Genomic DNA, 15,961 nt, shown 5'->3' on the forward strand with positions numbered 1-15,961 from the left:
TTTCAAAGCAGCTTTTCAGACTACTTACTACGTTCTGTGCCTTACTCCTTAGTTTAGTGAAATGTGTATGTGTGAAATTAATTGTGTTTCTCAATAATTATCTGCAAAGTAGGAGGAAGAATCCAGTCATTATATTTGTAAAAAAATATTTCCAAGACAAATTCAACATACCTTACATTAGCAAGAACAGCATATTTCACGTTTCATATGTACTTCAAATGATTTTTGTAATGTTTGTTTCACTTTTGTTCAACTCAACTTTTCTTCCCTACCACAGATATTATTTCAGAACAGGCAAAATCATAACAGCCTTTTCAATTACAACTCAATGTGAACACATTTACACATTTTCTTACCCTTATTTATACTTACATTTTCATAATATTTCACATGGAATTTTCAGTCTAAAGCTGAATAATGAACATGCATAATGTACTGTATAAATATTGGGAAATATGTCCTATAAAATCAATGATTAGATGCACCTCCTGCCAAGGCACAGACAATATAAAGAGAGCATTATTGTTCCCTCGTCAACCTTAAAACACTTAAATACATTTTCTCCTGTATTTCTTTTTTGTTTGAAGTTGTGATTTAAGTTAAGAAGCAGCCCTCTTCTGTTCAATGTTCATTGGTGTTTAAATCACACACACTTAAGGCTGAACGGGACTTCGAAGGTTGGAAGAGAGGATTAGTCAGATGCACAGGATGGATTCTGTGTCAATAAAACGGTACCATTAAAAAATCACTAGAGCATGACCTCACCAGTGCCTAAACTGTTAGCAGACGGCAGACTTTTATTTTGAAATAATAGCACCTTAAATTTATGGATATGTTTAATAAATGTCTACATATTTATTTATTTGGCCAGACCATTATTATTTTTCCTGAAGTTGCGACTGAGTCAAGTCTTTCCTTTATGCTAATAGTTGAACGTTGCTGGTGGAGCTTTCAGCCAGTCAGCATGTGACTTCTCTGTGGTCTTAAATGTTCCATCAACACGCTGGCTTTCCTTAAGCCCAGCATCGCCACTGCTTCAAACAGTCAACAGCGCTATCCACCCTAGCCCCTCATGAAATTACCGCTAGACCTTTTTCATGTATTTCTGTAGACAAACAGAAAGAAGTTAGCAAACGTTGATGGATTAGATTTGAATTTATTTGACATTATTCCCAGCTCGTGCTGCATTGGAGCCTGCAAACACCATCCGATAGATTGTTATTAGGTTTCAGAAAACAAGGAGAGGGAATTACATTAGTGTATCTTAAGTTAAAAGCTCTTTGCTCTTTGACCAAGTGTTTCATTGTTGTTGGGCTAATCAGATTTCTGCTGTCTTCATGGAGATGCTATCGCAGGGTAGAGGCAATGGTGGGTAACCAAAGCAGCCGCGCACAGACACTATCCAGATGGGATCATCTTACGATAATTTGGTTTGAGAATACATTACAAAAAGAGGCTCCTGGCTGAGAATGGCCACCCCGCTAGGAGACGCGAGAGCCTCTGTAGCCCCTGAAGCTGCCGCCCCAGCTGACCGGCCCTCCTTCTCCCATGCCGCCTGCATTTAGGAGGCATTGTGGCGTCTATGATGTCTATAAATTCAGTTTGTCACCCCATTCTAAATACTTCTTCCTTGTACCAACAGGGCTTTGTTGTCCAATTCATTAGAGAGATTCCTGAGTCCACTGGCCACGCTGGAGCCTTCTCATTTCTGGTATCTAGTATCATTACTTTCACTGTAAATGTGTCACTCAGATTGAGATGAAGGGGGGGAGGGAGAGTGAGTCCCCAGGCCAAATGGGGATGCAGAGTATATTAACACTCCACGGATGCCCACTGTTTTTTTCTTTTTGTCAGCACAAAACAACCATACAAGTGTTTACACAGAAATGAAACGTACTGACCTGATTTCTCATGTGAAATAGTAGATTTGTTCAAGCCACTTTAATAAAATTTTAGACATTTATTTAACATAAGCCGCTGTCCCTTAATGTGGACATTTAGCTCAGTGATTAGCTATAACAATGCAATTTTTGCATCACTACCTAGCATCATCACACGTGCCCTTACTAATTTCTCTTCCACGGTAACATTGGAGACCTCCGCCTCAGTGCGAGAATCTGTTTAAAAATAACCAGGTCCATTAGTCTACAAGGATAATGCTAGCCTACGTGGGCTCTTATGCCCTTGTGGCAGCCGAGTGCTATCACTGACACAGCGTGTCAGCACTTCTTCCTGTTGCTCCAACAGTGAAGGGCTCCTCTTCATTTGCAGACACACTTTTGCATTCACAAACACTCACATTGGCCCACATTGCTCATAAAAGTTCCCTAAAATAACTCAAGAAAGAACCGTCAATGTTAAAATGTGGAAACGTTGAAAAAAAAAACCCGTCAACTTGCTTTGCAAAGTTTCACCTGCTCCAAAAGGTCCCGCTAGGTCCCACTTGGTTGAAAACGTGATGTAAGGGGATAACTATATGGGTGTTTATCAGTGAAGGCTATTGGTATTGAGCGTCCCGTTGTTTGAAGGTTATGTTTCTGAGCAGTAATTGAAATGCAAAATAACATTAGGATCGATGGTTAGCTTTGTTTATTTATGAAATCAATATTGAAACCGTCCGTCACAGCAGCAGCTCCCGTTCCTACTGACAGCTTCACCAAGTCTCCTCTGTGCATGCCGGACCAGCCTTGCACCCGCTGCAAAATTTAACACAAAGTGCTTTTTCGAGATGATCTTTGGAAAGCTGTGAGCATGTGATGGACTTGTGTGTGCGTTGATACAGTGTGGAGAAAGAAATATACGGCATCACATCAGGAAATGTTCAAGTTATTGAAAAAAAAAAAACCATTGAACAAAAAATGTAAAATAAATAGCAAAGTTAAACGTGCCGACATAATCAACTAGATAGGCCTCAGGTTGTCTCATGCCTGTTTACATTTTTTTTTCACAGTTTTGCTCTGTTTGTGGCCCATTTGGACGCCAGTCACAAAATACGCTTGAGTTAAAACGCCTCCTCAGGATAGTGCCGCGACAGGGCTAAGTGCAATCAAATAGTGAGCGGTTGGTTGTTGAACCTGCCCCTCGGAGGCTGAGATCCCCCACCCACACTGCCTTGCCATGTGTCCGCAGACACCAGACACGGTGCGCGCTGAAATGTTTTTAGATTGCCCCCTGATAGAGACACATTAATTCATGAAATATTCCCAAAGTTAAATTATTTCTGAATGGTGTGGTGGCGGACCCGATCATATAAATCAGTAAGGCCCACCCGCCTTTTTATTACCAGCACTATTTATGGGAAATATGTGGCAGCTGGTGGAGATGAGCTTGTAAAAAGCTAGAGGCCATTGCTATGACGGTGTCTGCCATAGCCGCAAACATCGTCATAGCATCAATTAATTTACAGTCCTTTGAATTTGAAGTCTGACTTGATGCTAGTGTCATTTCTAGACAGTTAGCACTATGTGATATGCTTTCTAATGGCTACACTGACTATCTTTACAAATATGTACATGTCTATTTATGTTTAAAAAATTGTGTTCATGTAATAATTTTGTGTATATGAGGGCTGTTTTTGTCCATTTGTGTTTGGCTTCTCTTTTGATTGGAATTATAGTTTATGGTGGAGGCAGGACAGGCTCTTTGTTTCAAGCAGGTAGAGTTGACTCCTAAACAAGAACAGCCTATCAGAGGAAGATTAATGAAGCAATTTCATGCATGGCGCTATGCCTCTGTCCCCCTGTACGTACACTCACTGTGTCTTAAACCTGCGAGCTACACTGGACTTAAAATAGCCTTAACCCTTTTAGAATAATATTTCTTTTTGCACCCACGTAAACATATTCAAGGATACCACATGCTTCTTTGATTAAAACCTATTTATTTTCTCTATGTGTCGCAAACCACTTTTTTAAGTGTCACACAATTAGAGTAAAAATATGACATAATTCAGTGTATCACAACCTCTGTCAGTATATCAGTAACTCAATGCCACTTTGTCGGATGTGAACGAATAGGCCTAAGTGAAAATAAGTAATTTCCCGTGACACTTTTGGATAAAAATAGGTATTATTATTATTAATACAATTATTTTAAATATTGTGAGTGGATGATGAGGCCCCACTAATCACATAATGCCATGGGTGTAAGCGATCCGATGTACCTTGAATAGCTCGAAAACCAATGTTTAATACACCAAATATTTGACTGTCAAAATGTTTTCCCACAGCACCAGTAGTCAAAAAGTAGAATGATAATTACTTTTTATATTTCACGGGCCATTGTAATTTCATGTTGTCAAATTATACCATGACAATGTCACAGAACAGATGTAATGGGAACTAATCTTTTCAAATGAAAAGACACAATTAGACATTTAATCCCAAATGTACTGCATTGAGGGCTAGACTTATCATGAGCTTCTTTTTTTTCTATACAGCATGATGAGCTGTTCAATTCTGCAGGGAAGTCCCCCCACTGGGGTTCTGAAGAAGATTGTACTTTTTTGCTCTATAAAATCTGAAGTTTAGTCATTTGCCAGGCCCCGCCTCTCGCATCCCTCCACTGACAATATGTCTATCACACATCATTTGCTTCCATCAACATCCTGAACTCCACCCCTTATAAGAACTAGATCTGCCCTGTGCGGCCCAGACGGTTTACGTCAGACAAAAAGCAGAGCCTATATGCCAGCATCATCTGCACAACAGGAAGTAGCAGGAGGTGGGGGTAGGCGGGGATCAATAGATGTGATCTACAGTACTTCTTGGTCTGGGCTATCATATGGTGCCGCCGGAGCGTGGGGCTCATGTTGTCGTAGTGGAGTGAGCTCATTGCTTTATAAAGATGATAGCAGCATTGCTGTGGAGCAGCTAAATATAATCCTGTGCCGGAGACTGAGAGACTTAATTGTAGAGGCCGCGGAGAGCATGGTCCCCGGAATGGGAGCCCAGCACTAGCCTCCAGCCTATGGACTATTGATTGGGGACCCTCAATCTCCTTTGTTATCACAAACACTCTAGTATCACTTATCACTTACTTTCTTTTTCTCTCTTTTCTTGTACTTCTTTATCCTTTGTTTTTTGTCGTTCTTGATGGGAGCTGGCCCCTCCCATTCACACACACATACCCACACCCCACGCGTTTATGCCAGAGCAAGATTGAGGATTGAGAATCTGCAAAATTAGGGGCCTCATCTTTATAGATCCAAATGTATCCCCAAGGAGTGCAACCACAGCAGACCACTTTTCCCCATTGGGATTCCATCTTTCATATTTTGTCTGCAGCAAAAACACACATTTAAATCAACGAGCACAAAAGCCCATTCAACAACGGTGAAAAGCACTTGCCCCAGGACTACATTTCCTCCATATTCCCATAATGGTCATTAAAGTGGGGGAAGTCACCCCAAACACATTTTTTTCCAGAATATGTTCTATGCGAGCCCACTAGTTGAAACAAAGCATTCTGATTAATATTGCGTTTGTGGAAGAGTTAATCCACCCGTTTTTACTCATCTCTGGGGGCGGCCATTTTGTGACTTCTGTCAACTGAAAATGACACCACAACCGCTCCATCACGGCTGACCTGTTTTCTGAAGGTGAGCCGTGATCGGTCGTTACCTGAGCCCTGAGCAGTTGTGATGTCATTTTCAGTCGACAGAAGTGACAAAATGGCCGCCCCCTGAGATGGCTAAAACGGGGTGGATTTTGCTGCTTAACTCGTATTCCACAAATACAATATTAATCAGAATGCCGTGTTCCAACTAGATGGCCTGCTGGGAACATATTCTACGAAAAAAGGTGTTTGGGTTAATTTCCCGCTTTAATGTGGGACCAGTTAGGCAAAAAAGATAGTTAATGTATAAGATGATTTTATATTTGAATCCCAAGGGCGGCTCCAAGTCCTTCTGAGGCCCTGGTGCTTTTCCTTGTCTGTTCACACCCATGTGAAGACACCCTGCAAACTTAATTGGACTTTTTCTGGCTGGAAGGTTCTCCCTCACCCTCTTCAGTCATTGCTTTTCCAATGAGTCCCTGGCTGTGTGTTGAAGCGGTAAAAGGTGGTCGTAGCCCTTCGAGGAGAGGTCAAGATGGCGGCTGCCAGTAGGTTTTTGACTCTGCTGGAGCAAGGCTCAGAGGAGGAATTTCAGAAGCTAATTGAGTTTGTCCTACCTGCGCTTGACTCCAGGACCAGTGGCTTATCAGACCACATCGCCTAGGGCCTTCTAGACAGATCCGCCCCTACTGGGGCATCTGATATCACCATCACCCTGCCTGGAGATGTCAACCCCCACCTCCACTGCCCATCCCCGCTCAGTTTGAGGTAGCAGCCTTGTGACACCTTGTGATGAGGTTCGTAAATGGTCTAAAATTGTGTTTTTGGCATCAGGTGGCCTTGCTGGTAAAGAAAAAGACATCATGAGTTTCACTCACTGTGTGAGCTGAGCCTGTAGCGTTGCTCTGTGTGTTTTGTACGTGAGTCGTAAGCTACAGTGGAGAATGTCAATGTCCTCCTAAAGTAAGCAAGAAAGTCTTCACAGGAATTCTTACAAATTGGCTCATTTAGATCACAGCTGCTCTCAAGACAGTATCGTCTGAGATTTGGTTGCAGGGAAAGGAATTGTCAAGACATGGAGGAACAAGTGTTCTTCACTTTTTCTCTCAGATGTCTAGGAACAGTGAGTATGTGAGAAGCATTGACAGTCATTAGGCCAGCTAATCCCGATCACAGCAGCACCTGTGGAATGATATTCGGGATCTGAAATATTGCTAGTAGGGCCGGATGGAATCAGATTAAAACCAAAGTGAGCAGTGAGTTAGCACGCACACATCCCTCTACTCAGCATGAATTTTGATCTGTACAAAAGGAGACAAAAGACAGGAAGGAAAATGAGAAAGGGAGCAGTAAGAAGAGCTGCGCTCCTTTGGGCAGACAGGCAATGGAATATGAAATGCTTGTACTTAGCTTGAGGAAAGAAGTAAAACAGAATGATAGATTTCACAGAATGAAGGTGTCTGCAGTAATGTGTAGCACACCTGCTAATTAGCACGTAGCGCACATTTTGAAATATTAATCCCGCCTATTGTGACTGTCAAAACATTTAGTTTTCATAATTCATGGCACAATGGTATTTATTCATAGGTTTAAATTAGTATGGTCCCATTTGAGATCACGAATATTTATAGATTTTTTTTTTTCCCGCTGTTTGATTAATACCACAGGTTCAAGTGGTTAGTATTCCCTCAGTATCATTAATCAATATATGCAGACTTGTTAAAAACATATGCATAGCAGTGGAATAATGTGTCATAGCAGAATGAGTTAAGGGAATTCTAGCCAGAACATTTATAATAAATGGCCACATTGAGCTGGAGGCGAAACAGTTAAGACACTTATGCAATTATGCTAAGTGTCACCCTGAAGATGGCCTTTGAACCGGGGTTAGGCGTACTCTGAATTTGTGAAATAAAAGCTAAATGGAGCCATCTTGTGTGCCTGCGTTTTAATATATAGCCTTTAATAAGCCAAGTGCAGGTGCCCTATCGCACAGGTGCACATATCCATCTGAAACAGAGAACATAAAGCAAATGAACAGAGCCATGCATTAATTTACGCAGATGCAATCTGCATTCATTATCAAGAGCGGCAAGTTCTATTTTAGAAAGGCATGAAATTGATTCACCTTTCAATTTCTGTCTGCAAGGACGTTTAAGAGTGCAAATGGAATTTTTTTTTAAGCAGCAAATCTGAATAACACATTGCTATCTCTAATAAAAAATGCTTGTATTTTAAATCGAGCTAAAAGATCTTTTATTTTTTAACTTAGTTTGGACATTCATATGACGACCAAAAATGAGTTGTGCAGGCTTACTCCTCAAGGTCAATGATTTTAACATGGGGCATTTTTTTTTATTATTTATTTTAGCAGTTAACCTTTTTTTTTTTGAATTTCCAGAAGTGGTAGGCACCTGGAGCTCCGATGAATATACATGACAGCAGGGAGAGAAACCGGGGAATGAGATTTAATTTGACACACTGACCCCCATCTCTACGGGCCTAGGAAGCCAGGGTGAGAAAATAAGGTTGACCCAATGACCCCTGGGCCTGAACCTCTCTGTCACCCACCCTCGCAATTAAATCATCCTCAGAGAGCGAGAGGCAGTTTGGCCAACTGAATGGAGACATAGCAGAGGCCTCTGGTTTCCTCTCCTCAGCAAGAAGCGCTCACTGACTGACAGCAAACTTCCATGCGGGCAGCTTGAGTCCAGCGGTGTTAATGTGATTCTGATATGTCAAATATGTAAATGTTACTACTTGTTGACAATATGCTGATGGAGTAATGTGCTAAGGCCCAAATTTGACTGACTTGCTGCTCTTCTCTTGTAGCCTATTTGTCAAATTTGCATAAACCATGTAACACTCAATTTTGTTAATGTAGGAAAGTTCAGGTGACCTTCTACCCCCACCATGGTACCTAATGCAAAGGGGTGTGTCTGTTTTCAAATGTATGACATTGCCATCAAGTCACAAAATCTTCACATTACACCCAATACATTGAGTTATTCCCAGCACACACATTTGGTTTACTCTATTTGCCGAAAGAAAAAATGAGTTGAGCAAATTTGTTCACTGCTAAAGGTCACAGCAAGAGGCCTATTGTTACTGCGAGCAAAGAATATTTTATAGTGCATTCTACTGTCCAAATCCAAAATGCTGCACTTCATCCCGCACACGCTACATCATGGACTGCGTGTACTCCAAAATACAGTTATTAGACAGACTGAGGAGAAGTCAATATGTTGTCATCGTGTTTCCTTTTGGTTCACTGCTGACTCAAGGAGACAATCCAAGGTCCTCTGTGCTCTGTGAAATATGTGTGTAGAGCCGTGATTCTCAAATGTTGGGACGCGGGGCTCTTTCTGGTGCTACGCAAAATAATCATCGAGTATTGTTACAAGCCTGCGGTTGCGTTGAGCTGATTGTTCATGAGTTCTGTAATTTTCGATTGTCTGAGAGGTAAAAAAGGTAAACAAGTGTGATTTGTGATTGGACGAGGGAGTCGGGAGACGGGGAGAAAGGAAGCAGAGGCAGAGAGAAGTAAAGAGATCTGGGCTGATGGTTGCGGGGAATGCAGCACTAGTTCATTGTTTTGGCGTGATTACTGCTCACAGTAATCATTTGTTTGGACATAAAGAGTTTGTTGATGGCTCACTGCTCGTCCTGGTTGCTTTGTCCACGCAGAGGCAGCGTTAAGAGGACGAGAGCGAGCCAAGCAGGTGCTGACATTGGCTACTGCGGAGCATCGTTTGCAGCCAGTGAGAAAAAAATTATGTCTACTAATATAAAATTTGATTTTCTTTGGAGCGGGAGAGATGAAAAGCTCAATCCAAGTTCTGAGTAATGAATACATGGAACTTTCATATCTCAAAACGCCTTCTCGTAACAAAACACACCACTATTGAGTCTTGTTGTGGTACAACTGTTTGAGTGGAATGCAAACTGACTAATATTACAGTGTACATAAAATAATATTGATTATGAATAAAAACTTTGCCTTGTTTTTTATGAACACCTATAACCAGAGCTGGGCACTTAACCCTTTTTTGCCGATTCGTCCTCCGTTTGCGACCTTCCGTCCTCGTCCCTCCGTCATTATTCATAAAAATTAGCGTCCTCTGACCCTGTCCGTCCTTGTCCTTTAAAAGCGCTTCTGTACTTAAATTCCGTCGGTCCATCCCTTTCAGTGTTTTTTTTTTTCGTTAGTGAGATGGGCATCCACTAGAGGGCAGACTATGCTTGTTAGAATAATACTGCAGAGAGGAAACACATGAAAAAGAGCACTCCAGTGTTGTGCAAGCAGTCTTGCTTTTTTAAAGAACCCAACATAGCACGTCAGCCGGTACTTGACCCGGTTAAGGACGATTAGAGGGACGGACGAAAACCTGCCTTTAAAAAATATTTTAAAAATATATATTTTTAAAAATTTAGATTAATTAATATAGGCGAAAGCAACTTTTAAATAGCTGTCCACTGTAGTGACCACTATACATGAAAGGGTTAAAAGAGTTCTTACCCTCCGTCCGTCCGTTCCGTCCCGGGGACAGAATGCCCACCTCTGCCTATTACACTAGTACCGTATTTTAATGTCGGTCATGATGGCGGTACTTTGACAGACAGGTATTTTATTTTGGTGGTACTTGGTGTAAATTTAGAGAATTATTGCTTTACTTTCACTCCCTTTTTGTGTTTTGGTAGGGCTCAAGATATGTGTTTTCTCATATATGTGCACACACATGAACACCTATACTAACTGTACATCATATTTGGATTTAATCATGGGTGTGGTCATTGCTCTTTGGTTAGTGACATTGTGAAGACTTGTCTTTTAGAGCAGCGGTCCCTAATATTTTATGTGCCAGTGAAACCGGTTAACGTAAAGACATACATTAATGGACTGGCATTGAAACAATTATGGTAATAATAAATGATTAAATACACAACTCACCATTGTGCCATGACGCTGAATGTAGTTGTGTCTCTCACATGAGCTCGTGCCAGTCTTTTTTCTCTCTGAAAAACTCTAGTGGCTTGTCTCTTAATGCTGGGTGCTTGGGCCTTATATCTTGGGCTTTGCGTGTCAAAGCAGATTTGATAGCTTCATTGCCTCATTTAGGAGCCTGTGGCAGCATATTATGCAGAGAGGTTACGTGTGCAAGACAACTACCAATAAACCCAAACCTTAAGTATGACTGCCGTTATTGTCTGTTAGAATATAACCTTTTGTTGTCTGAGGTTGTTGACTCTTCTCTTTCATTGTTTGGCCTGTTCCCCTTTTTGAAGAAGCTTCCAAACGAATGTTTTTTTTTTTTTTTTTTACAAATTTTTGACATTTTTTTCCCATATTCCATGACTGACATTTTGACAGAGGTACAGGGGGGTTCACCTGATTTTCAAAATAAAACCTATTTCAGACTCTGAATATCAATTCTCAATTTTTTGTCCATTCACGCTCTGTGGCTCGCTACCAAACGGCCCATAGCTTGGGGGCAATGTTCCCTCTAATTTTCCATGTTTCTGGCCATTCACACAACCTTCCCGATCATTCATTGAACCACTGTGAGCAACATCAGACATGGACACTGCGGCCAAACCAGTACCACACCTGTCCAAAACCTGAGATCATAACATGTTACATGACTCTGGTATGTTACTAAATAGCCAAACCACCTCTAAATCAAAATATAACATATTCAATATTGATTTGTGACACCTATAAATTTAGCCCTAGTTTTTAAGAATTGGTTAAGGATTAAGTATTTTATGAAACTTGTGTTTTTTACGGCAGCTCGGCCTGCTAGAACTCATGTGAATTGCATGACACATCGACACGTCATAAGTGGGTCGTGGTAATATGCTTCAAATGTCTCTGCACAATTATTTCATTGAGGCTCCTTCTGTTGATTGGTTATGAACAGATTGGTGACGTGACGAGTGGACAGTGCGAACGCTGGACAACACCGCATCCGCATCTGCTCCTAGGGGTGGCTTTGGCGGAGAGCAATTTTCATGTGACAATGATTACACGGCAAGTGTGTTCGCCTTGCCTTTTCTTTCCCGCTCCGTCAACCACATATGCCAAATAAGCTTTTCAATTTCTTTATGTGAGGAGAATATGAAAATGCAAAATACAAACACAGCTCAGGTTCAATTTTTTATTTCTTTTTTAAATACACTGCATACATTTGCCTTGTGCTGAGAGGGTGAGAGTAGTGCCTAATTGCTCACGCGCGCAACTTAGAGGGGACATTGCTTGGGGAGCCCTGTTTTAGAGTATTATGTAGGTACATTAATATCTTGGGACGGTCACTATCATTTTGCTTCATAGTTTTCCTCTATAATAGCACATGCTAATAGTCTGCCTCTCCTCTTCCTCCCCCTCCTATTTCTCACCTTCCAGGCTGCTGAATAGAATGGCCGCTGATGATCGGCATCTACCCTCCAGCTGCGGGTCCTACATTAAAACGGAGCCGTCCAGTCCGTCCTCAGTCATCGACACGGTCAGCCACCATAGTCCCAGCGGCAACTCTGATGCTAGCGGTGGCTATGTCAGCACCATGAACAGCCACTCCAACGGCCTGGACTCTCCACCTATGTTCACCCCCGGTGGGCTCGGAGCCGGCACCTGCCGCAAGCGCTATGACGACTGCTCCAGCACCATCATGGAGGATTCGTCCATAAAGTGCGAATACATGTTGAACTCCCTCCCCAAGAGGCTGTGCCTGGTCTGTGGAGATATAGCTTCGGGGTATCACTATGGTGTGGCCTCTTGTGAGGCCTGCAAAGCCTTTTTTAAAAGGACAATACAAGGTATTTTCCTCCTCGTCTTCATCCAACAATACTTTGAACACACTGAATTGAATTTTTTTTCCACCCAAGAAACACATCTACAAATCACCTCTGATATTACAACACTGATGTATATTAATTCTCAAATATTCATTGTGTAAAAATACACAATTCATCTTCATTAAAATATTGGGTAGCTATATACAACACTGAAATACTGGATTCCAAATAATGGCTGATGTACATTTTCATGGACAGCGATAACTTAACTAAGACCCTTATTTTTAAAAATTTCCATTTTTAAAAGAGAACATTTGCTTCCTAGTCCATTCTATAAGGTAGTGGGTTTGGAGACGCTGACTCATCTGGCGAGCCCAAAAATTATAATAGAAGACATGGGGATAGAGTAAGGCGTAAAGGCATACATTAAGATGTCATATATATGGGTTGTTCTCAGAAAACATGGTCCAGGAGTGTGACACGTGAGCCCAAAACTGAACTTTGTTTTCATAACCAGTTAAAAATGATATATGCTTTAAATCAACCCTTCCTACAGTGTGCTATACAGAAATAAAGATAGTTCACTCAGCCCTTCGTTCGCAGGAGATTGTAAAATGTTGTGGTCCACTCTGTTGTTACATGTTGGTATGGTTGTTGCATGGACACTAAACATTGAGCACTCAAGTACCAAATTATTCTAAAATTAATTCTTTTTACATTTGAACAGATTCATTACCTTCATACAAAGATATTTGGTTGAAAAACTGGTACAAATTACCTCTGAATGGTGAAAAGACAGACGCAACGGTGGTCATGTAAAGTCGTTACTTTCGAGGCACGGTGGATCCTAAGCCTTCGCAAAATACAAAATGCCTGAGCGCCTTTCAAAACCTGCTGACTCATGCTCAAGAATTAACTCCAAAAATAGTGAGTGCAAATGGTGCGAAAACGTGTCCATTTATTTTATTATCCGGTCGCTACCAATAAAACTGGAAATCATGCTCGATGCAAAAGGTCCTCGGTCATCGCGGAATAAACAAAAGACTTTTGTAAACATTTTAACATCGTATTTTAGAGAGAACGAAATTAACTTCGGGTTTTAGTTTCAAACGTAGTTCTAGCAGAAGCCTAAGGTTAAGTACAGTTGTAAATTGTCGTAGGTACATTGAGGACAAAAAATGAAATGACCGTAAAATCATTGTTTCTGCTGATCTGTTGTCACATTATGGACAGCATGGAACCCAATAAAACGGTGTCTTGTTGAGTTTTGTTGAGTTGTCTTGGTAAGAACTGATTTTGAAAGTGAGGCATTCTAAGGGTATAACTGGCTCTTCATTACCTGCCGGCGTCGGCATGTCACAAACAGGAAGTAGTCGCGTCGGCTATTATTTACTGCTCAAAATACATTCACACACAAACAATAACACAAATCTCAGTAAGGTTGTTCATTTTATATCTGCATTGCATTATTGTGAACAGCCACATCTGGTGATTAATTTTAAGGTAAAAAAAATCTTGACTTTCATACTGGGTCACCATCCGCAGCTTGGGGCCGACCATTTTTTCTCACAATTACCCATGTAAATACGTATGATGATGCCAGCCGAGTCCCAAGTAAGATGCCATCATCTCTCATGGTTGATGGTGTATTGTGGACATGACAAGCTCACTGTGTGGTCAGACTTGGTTGTATGGGGGCTGTTTGCCCAGATGCTTCTCAGAACGTGCTTTATTATTCCTGCTCTTCGTCTGTGTGTATGTGTGTGTGTGTGTGTGTGGTGTGTCTGGGGACCAGGGTATGACCAACTGGCTATCTACAAGGCATGATGTATCACAGCTTCTCATTAGAGAGGCAATGAAAGCCCCCCACCCCCACATTGTGAAACTACTCAATTTCAGATTAATCTTAAAATCAGATATTGTTCAGCCTGGAAATAAAATGTACAAGCCCAGCTATCCATGTCTAAATCCAGTTGTCTTAAGAGTTGGATACATGCAGTGGAAAACTGGATCCAATAATGGAAATTGAAGAATGTTCATGTTTGAGAATAATAAATGCGACATATTGCACCCATCCCTCCCCGCAAATGTTCACCCACATAGAACAGCATGCATTATGAGTATGCTGCCTGTCTTGACGGGGGGTGTTGATTTTAGACCTTGCATCCCTATCAGCTTTAGACAGTCTATGTACCTTTTTCAGACAAACAAAAGCATTAGGCCAAATCCACATGTTTACCATTGGTGCCATCAGCAATCCTGTCTATTGACAAAGATGAACATTTTCTCCCAAGTAACATAACTGGGCTTTTGTCCCCTCGCTTAAAGTCACACAATGGAACAGAAAAAGAGGCATCAGAGAAGAAGGAGATGTCTTAAGTGAAGCACGGGTCCAAACAATTAAGAGGAAGGTACATGGAGAAAGAAATTGAAAGCTCCGACCCTCCCCTCCCCTCCGACCCCCCCACTTTGCATTGTCGATTTGAAATCCCTCTCTTTCCCTTCTTGGAGGGCTGCCTGTAATGGAGCTAATCTGCCGTCGTTTGTCCGAGCCACAGGAGTTTTGTCAATAACAATCAGCGTTTGGAAAGTGTAATTAAGGCCGAGGCTTTTCATTAGGAAGAAGGGAGGGGGCCGTCTCCAGGGACGGGCATGCCAATTAGAAACTCAGGCACGCGTCGCTGGGTAATTTCAGGGAAAGGAGGGGAAGAAAACCCTGGACTTCTTTAGATTGAAGAGGGACTCTGCTGCTCTTTCACATGAGAGGAGAAGAGGCTTAATGGCATAATAATCAGACAGGGGTCCCGGGCAGAGAATGCTGGGACTTTTTGGGGGAGGTGAAAGCCCACCAAAATGATAATAGAAACACATGCACATTTAGGTGGAGGAACATGGAAACAGCAAATAGCAGGATGTAGAGCATTTGAAAGAACCAGGGGGTGAGGTTGATGAGAACTGGTTAATTAAAGGAATAACGAGGCATTCAGGGTATCTAAGACAGTCCGTGCTAATGAGAAGAAAACAAAGACCCTGTCCTTTCCAGCCCTTTATCACGTTGTTCTATACCACTTAGGGCAAATAGCATGGTAAATTGGTGGTGACTATCAATCTGACGGCTTTTGTTTTAATCACCTTGGACTCACCTTGACTACAAAATCGTCAGAATGTATTTGGTTGGCAAGATGCAAACATCATTTTTTGTACTTTATGTCTACATGCGCACACACACCAGATAAAGCTTTAGATACAACAAGAAAAACAATACAATCATCCAAAAATCCGTCTTTTTTTCATCATCATCATCATTCAATCATTTTACGTGGCACTGTCAAAGAGGTATTTATTTAACAATTGTTATTGTTATTTTTGTTGTAGTTTGTCATTATAGAGAGGGGTACAGTACTGCATCATTTTGTAAGGTGTTCATTTTTTTGGCTACATTATTCACATGCTGAATTAAATCTGTGCCAAGTATCTAACCTGATCATTATCTAAGTATTGGATAGTCTATTCCATTCTTGTATTGGATCTTGTAAAATTGTACAGATGTCAAACTGTATTTTTTTTCCCATGTATCCATTTTCTAATTACTTCACTTTACCTCCTAATCATG

The 15,961-nt window shown here is 41.3% G+C and overlaps 1 protein-coding gene across 7 annotated transcripts in view; it reads left to right on the forward strand.

Annotated features, from left to right (window-relative positions):
• esrrb (estrogen-related receptor beta) overlaps positions 1 to 15,961 on the forward strand; it is a 49,538-nt gene that overhangs the window by 5,716 nt on the left and 27,861 nt on the right. For 3 of the 7 annotated variants that reach the window (XM_086048695.1, XM_086048690.1, XM_086048691.1), the window contains exons 2-3: positions 1,643 to 1,711; positions 11,960 to 12,369. In XM_086048695.1, coding sequence (XP_085904821.1) covers positions 11,973 to 12,369 — 397 coding nt within the window. In that variant the 5' untranslated portion in view covers positions 1,643 to 1,711; positions 11,960 to 11,972. Of the gene's footprint in view, positions 1 to 1,642; positions 1,712 to 11,477; positions 11,588 to 11,959; positions 12,370 to 15,961 lie in introns of all 7 variants that reach the window. The other 4 variants (XM_086048694.1, XM_086048693.1, XM_086048697.1 and 1 more) reach the window with 2 other exon arrangements.

This window comes from Filicampus tigris, chromosome 13 (genome assembly GCF_054856515.1).
Source record: "Filicampus tigris isolate MCC_2025a chromosome 13, RoL_Ftig_1.0, whole genome shotgun sequence".
Lineage (NCBI taxonomy): Eukaryota > Metazoa > Chordata > Actinopteri > Syngnathiformes > Syngnathidae > Filicampus > Filicampus tigris.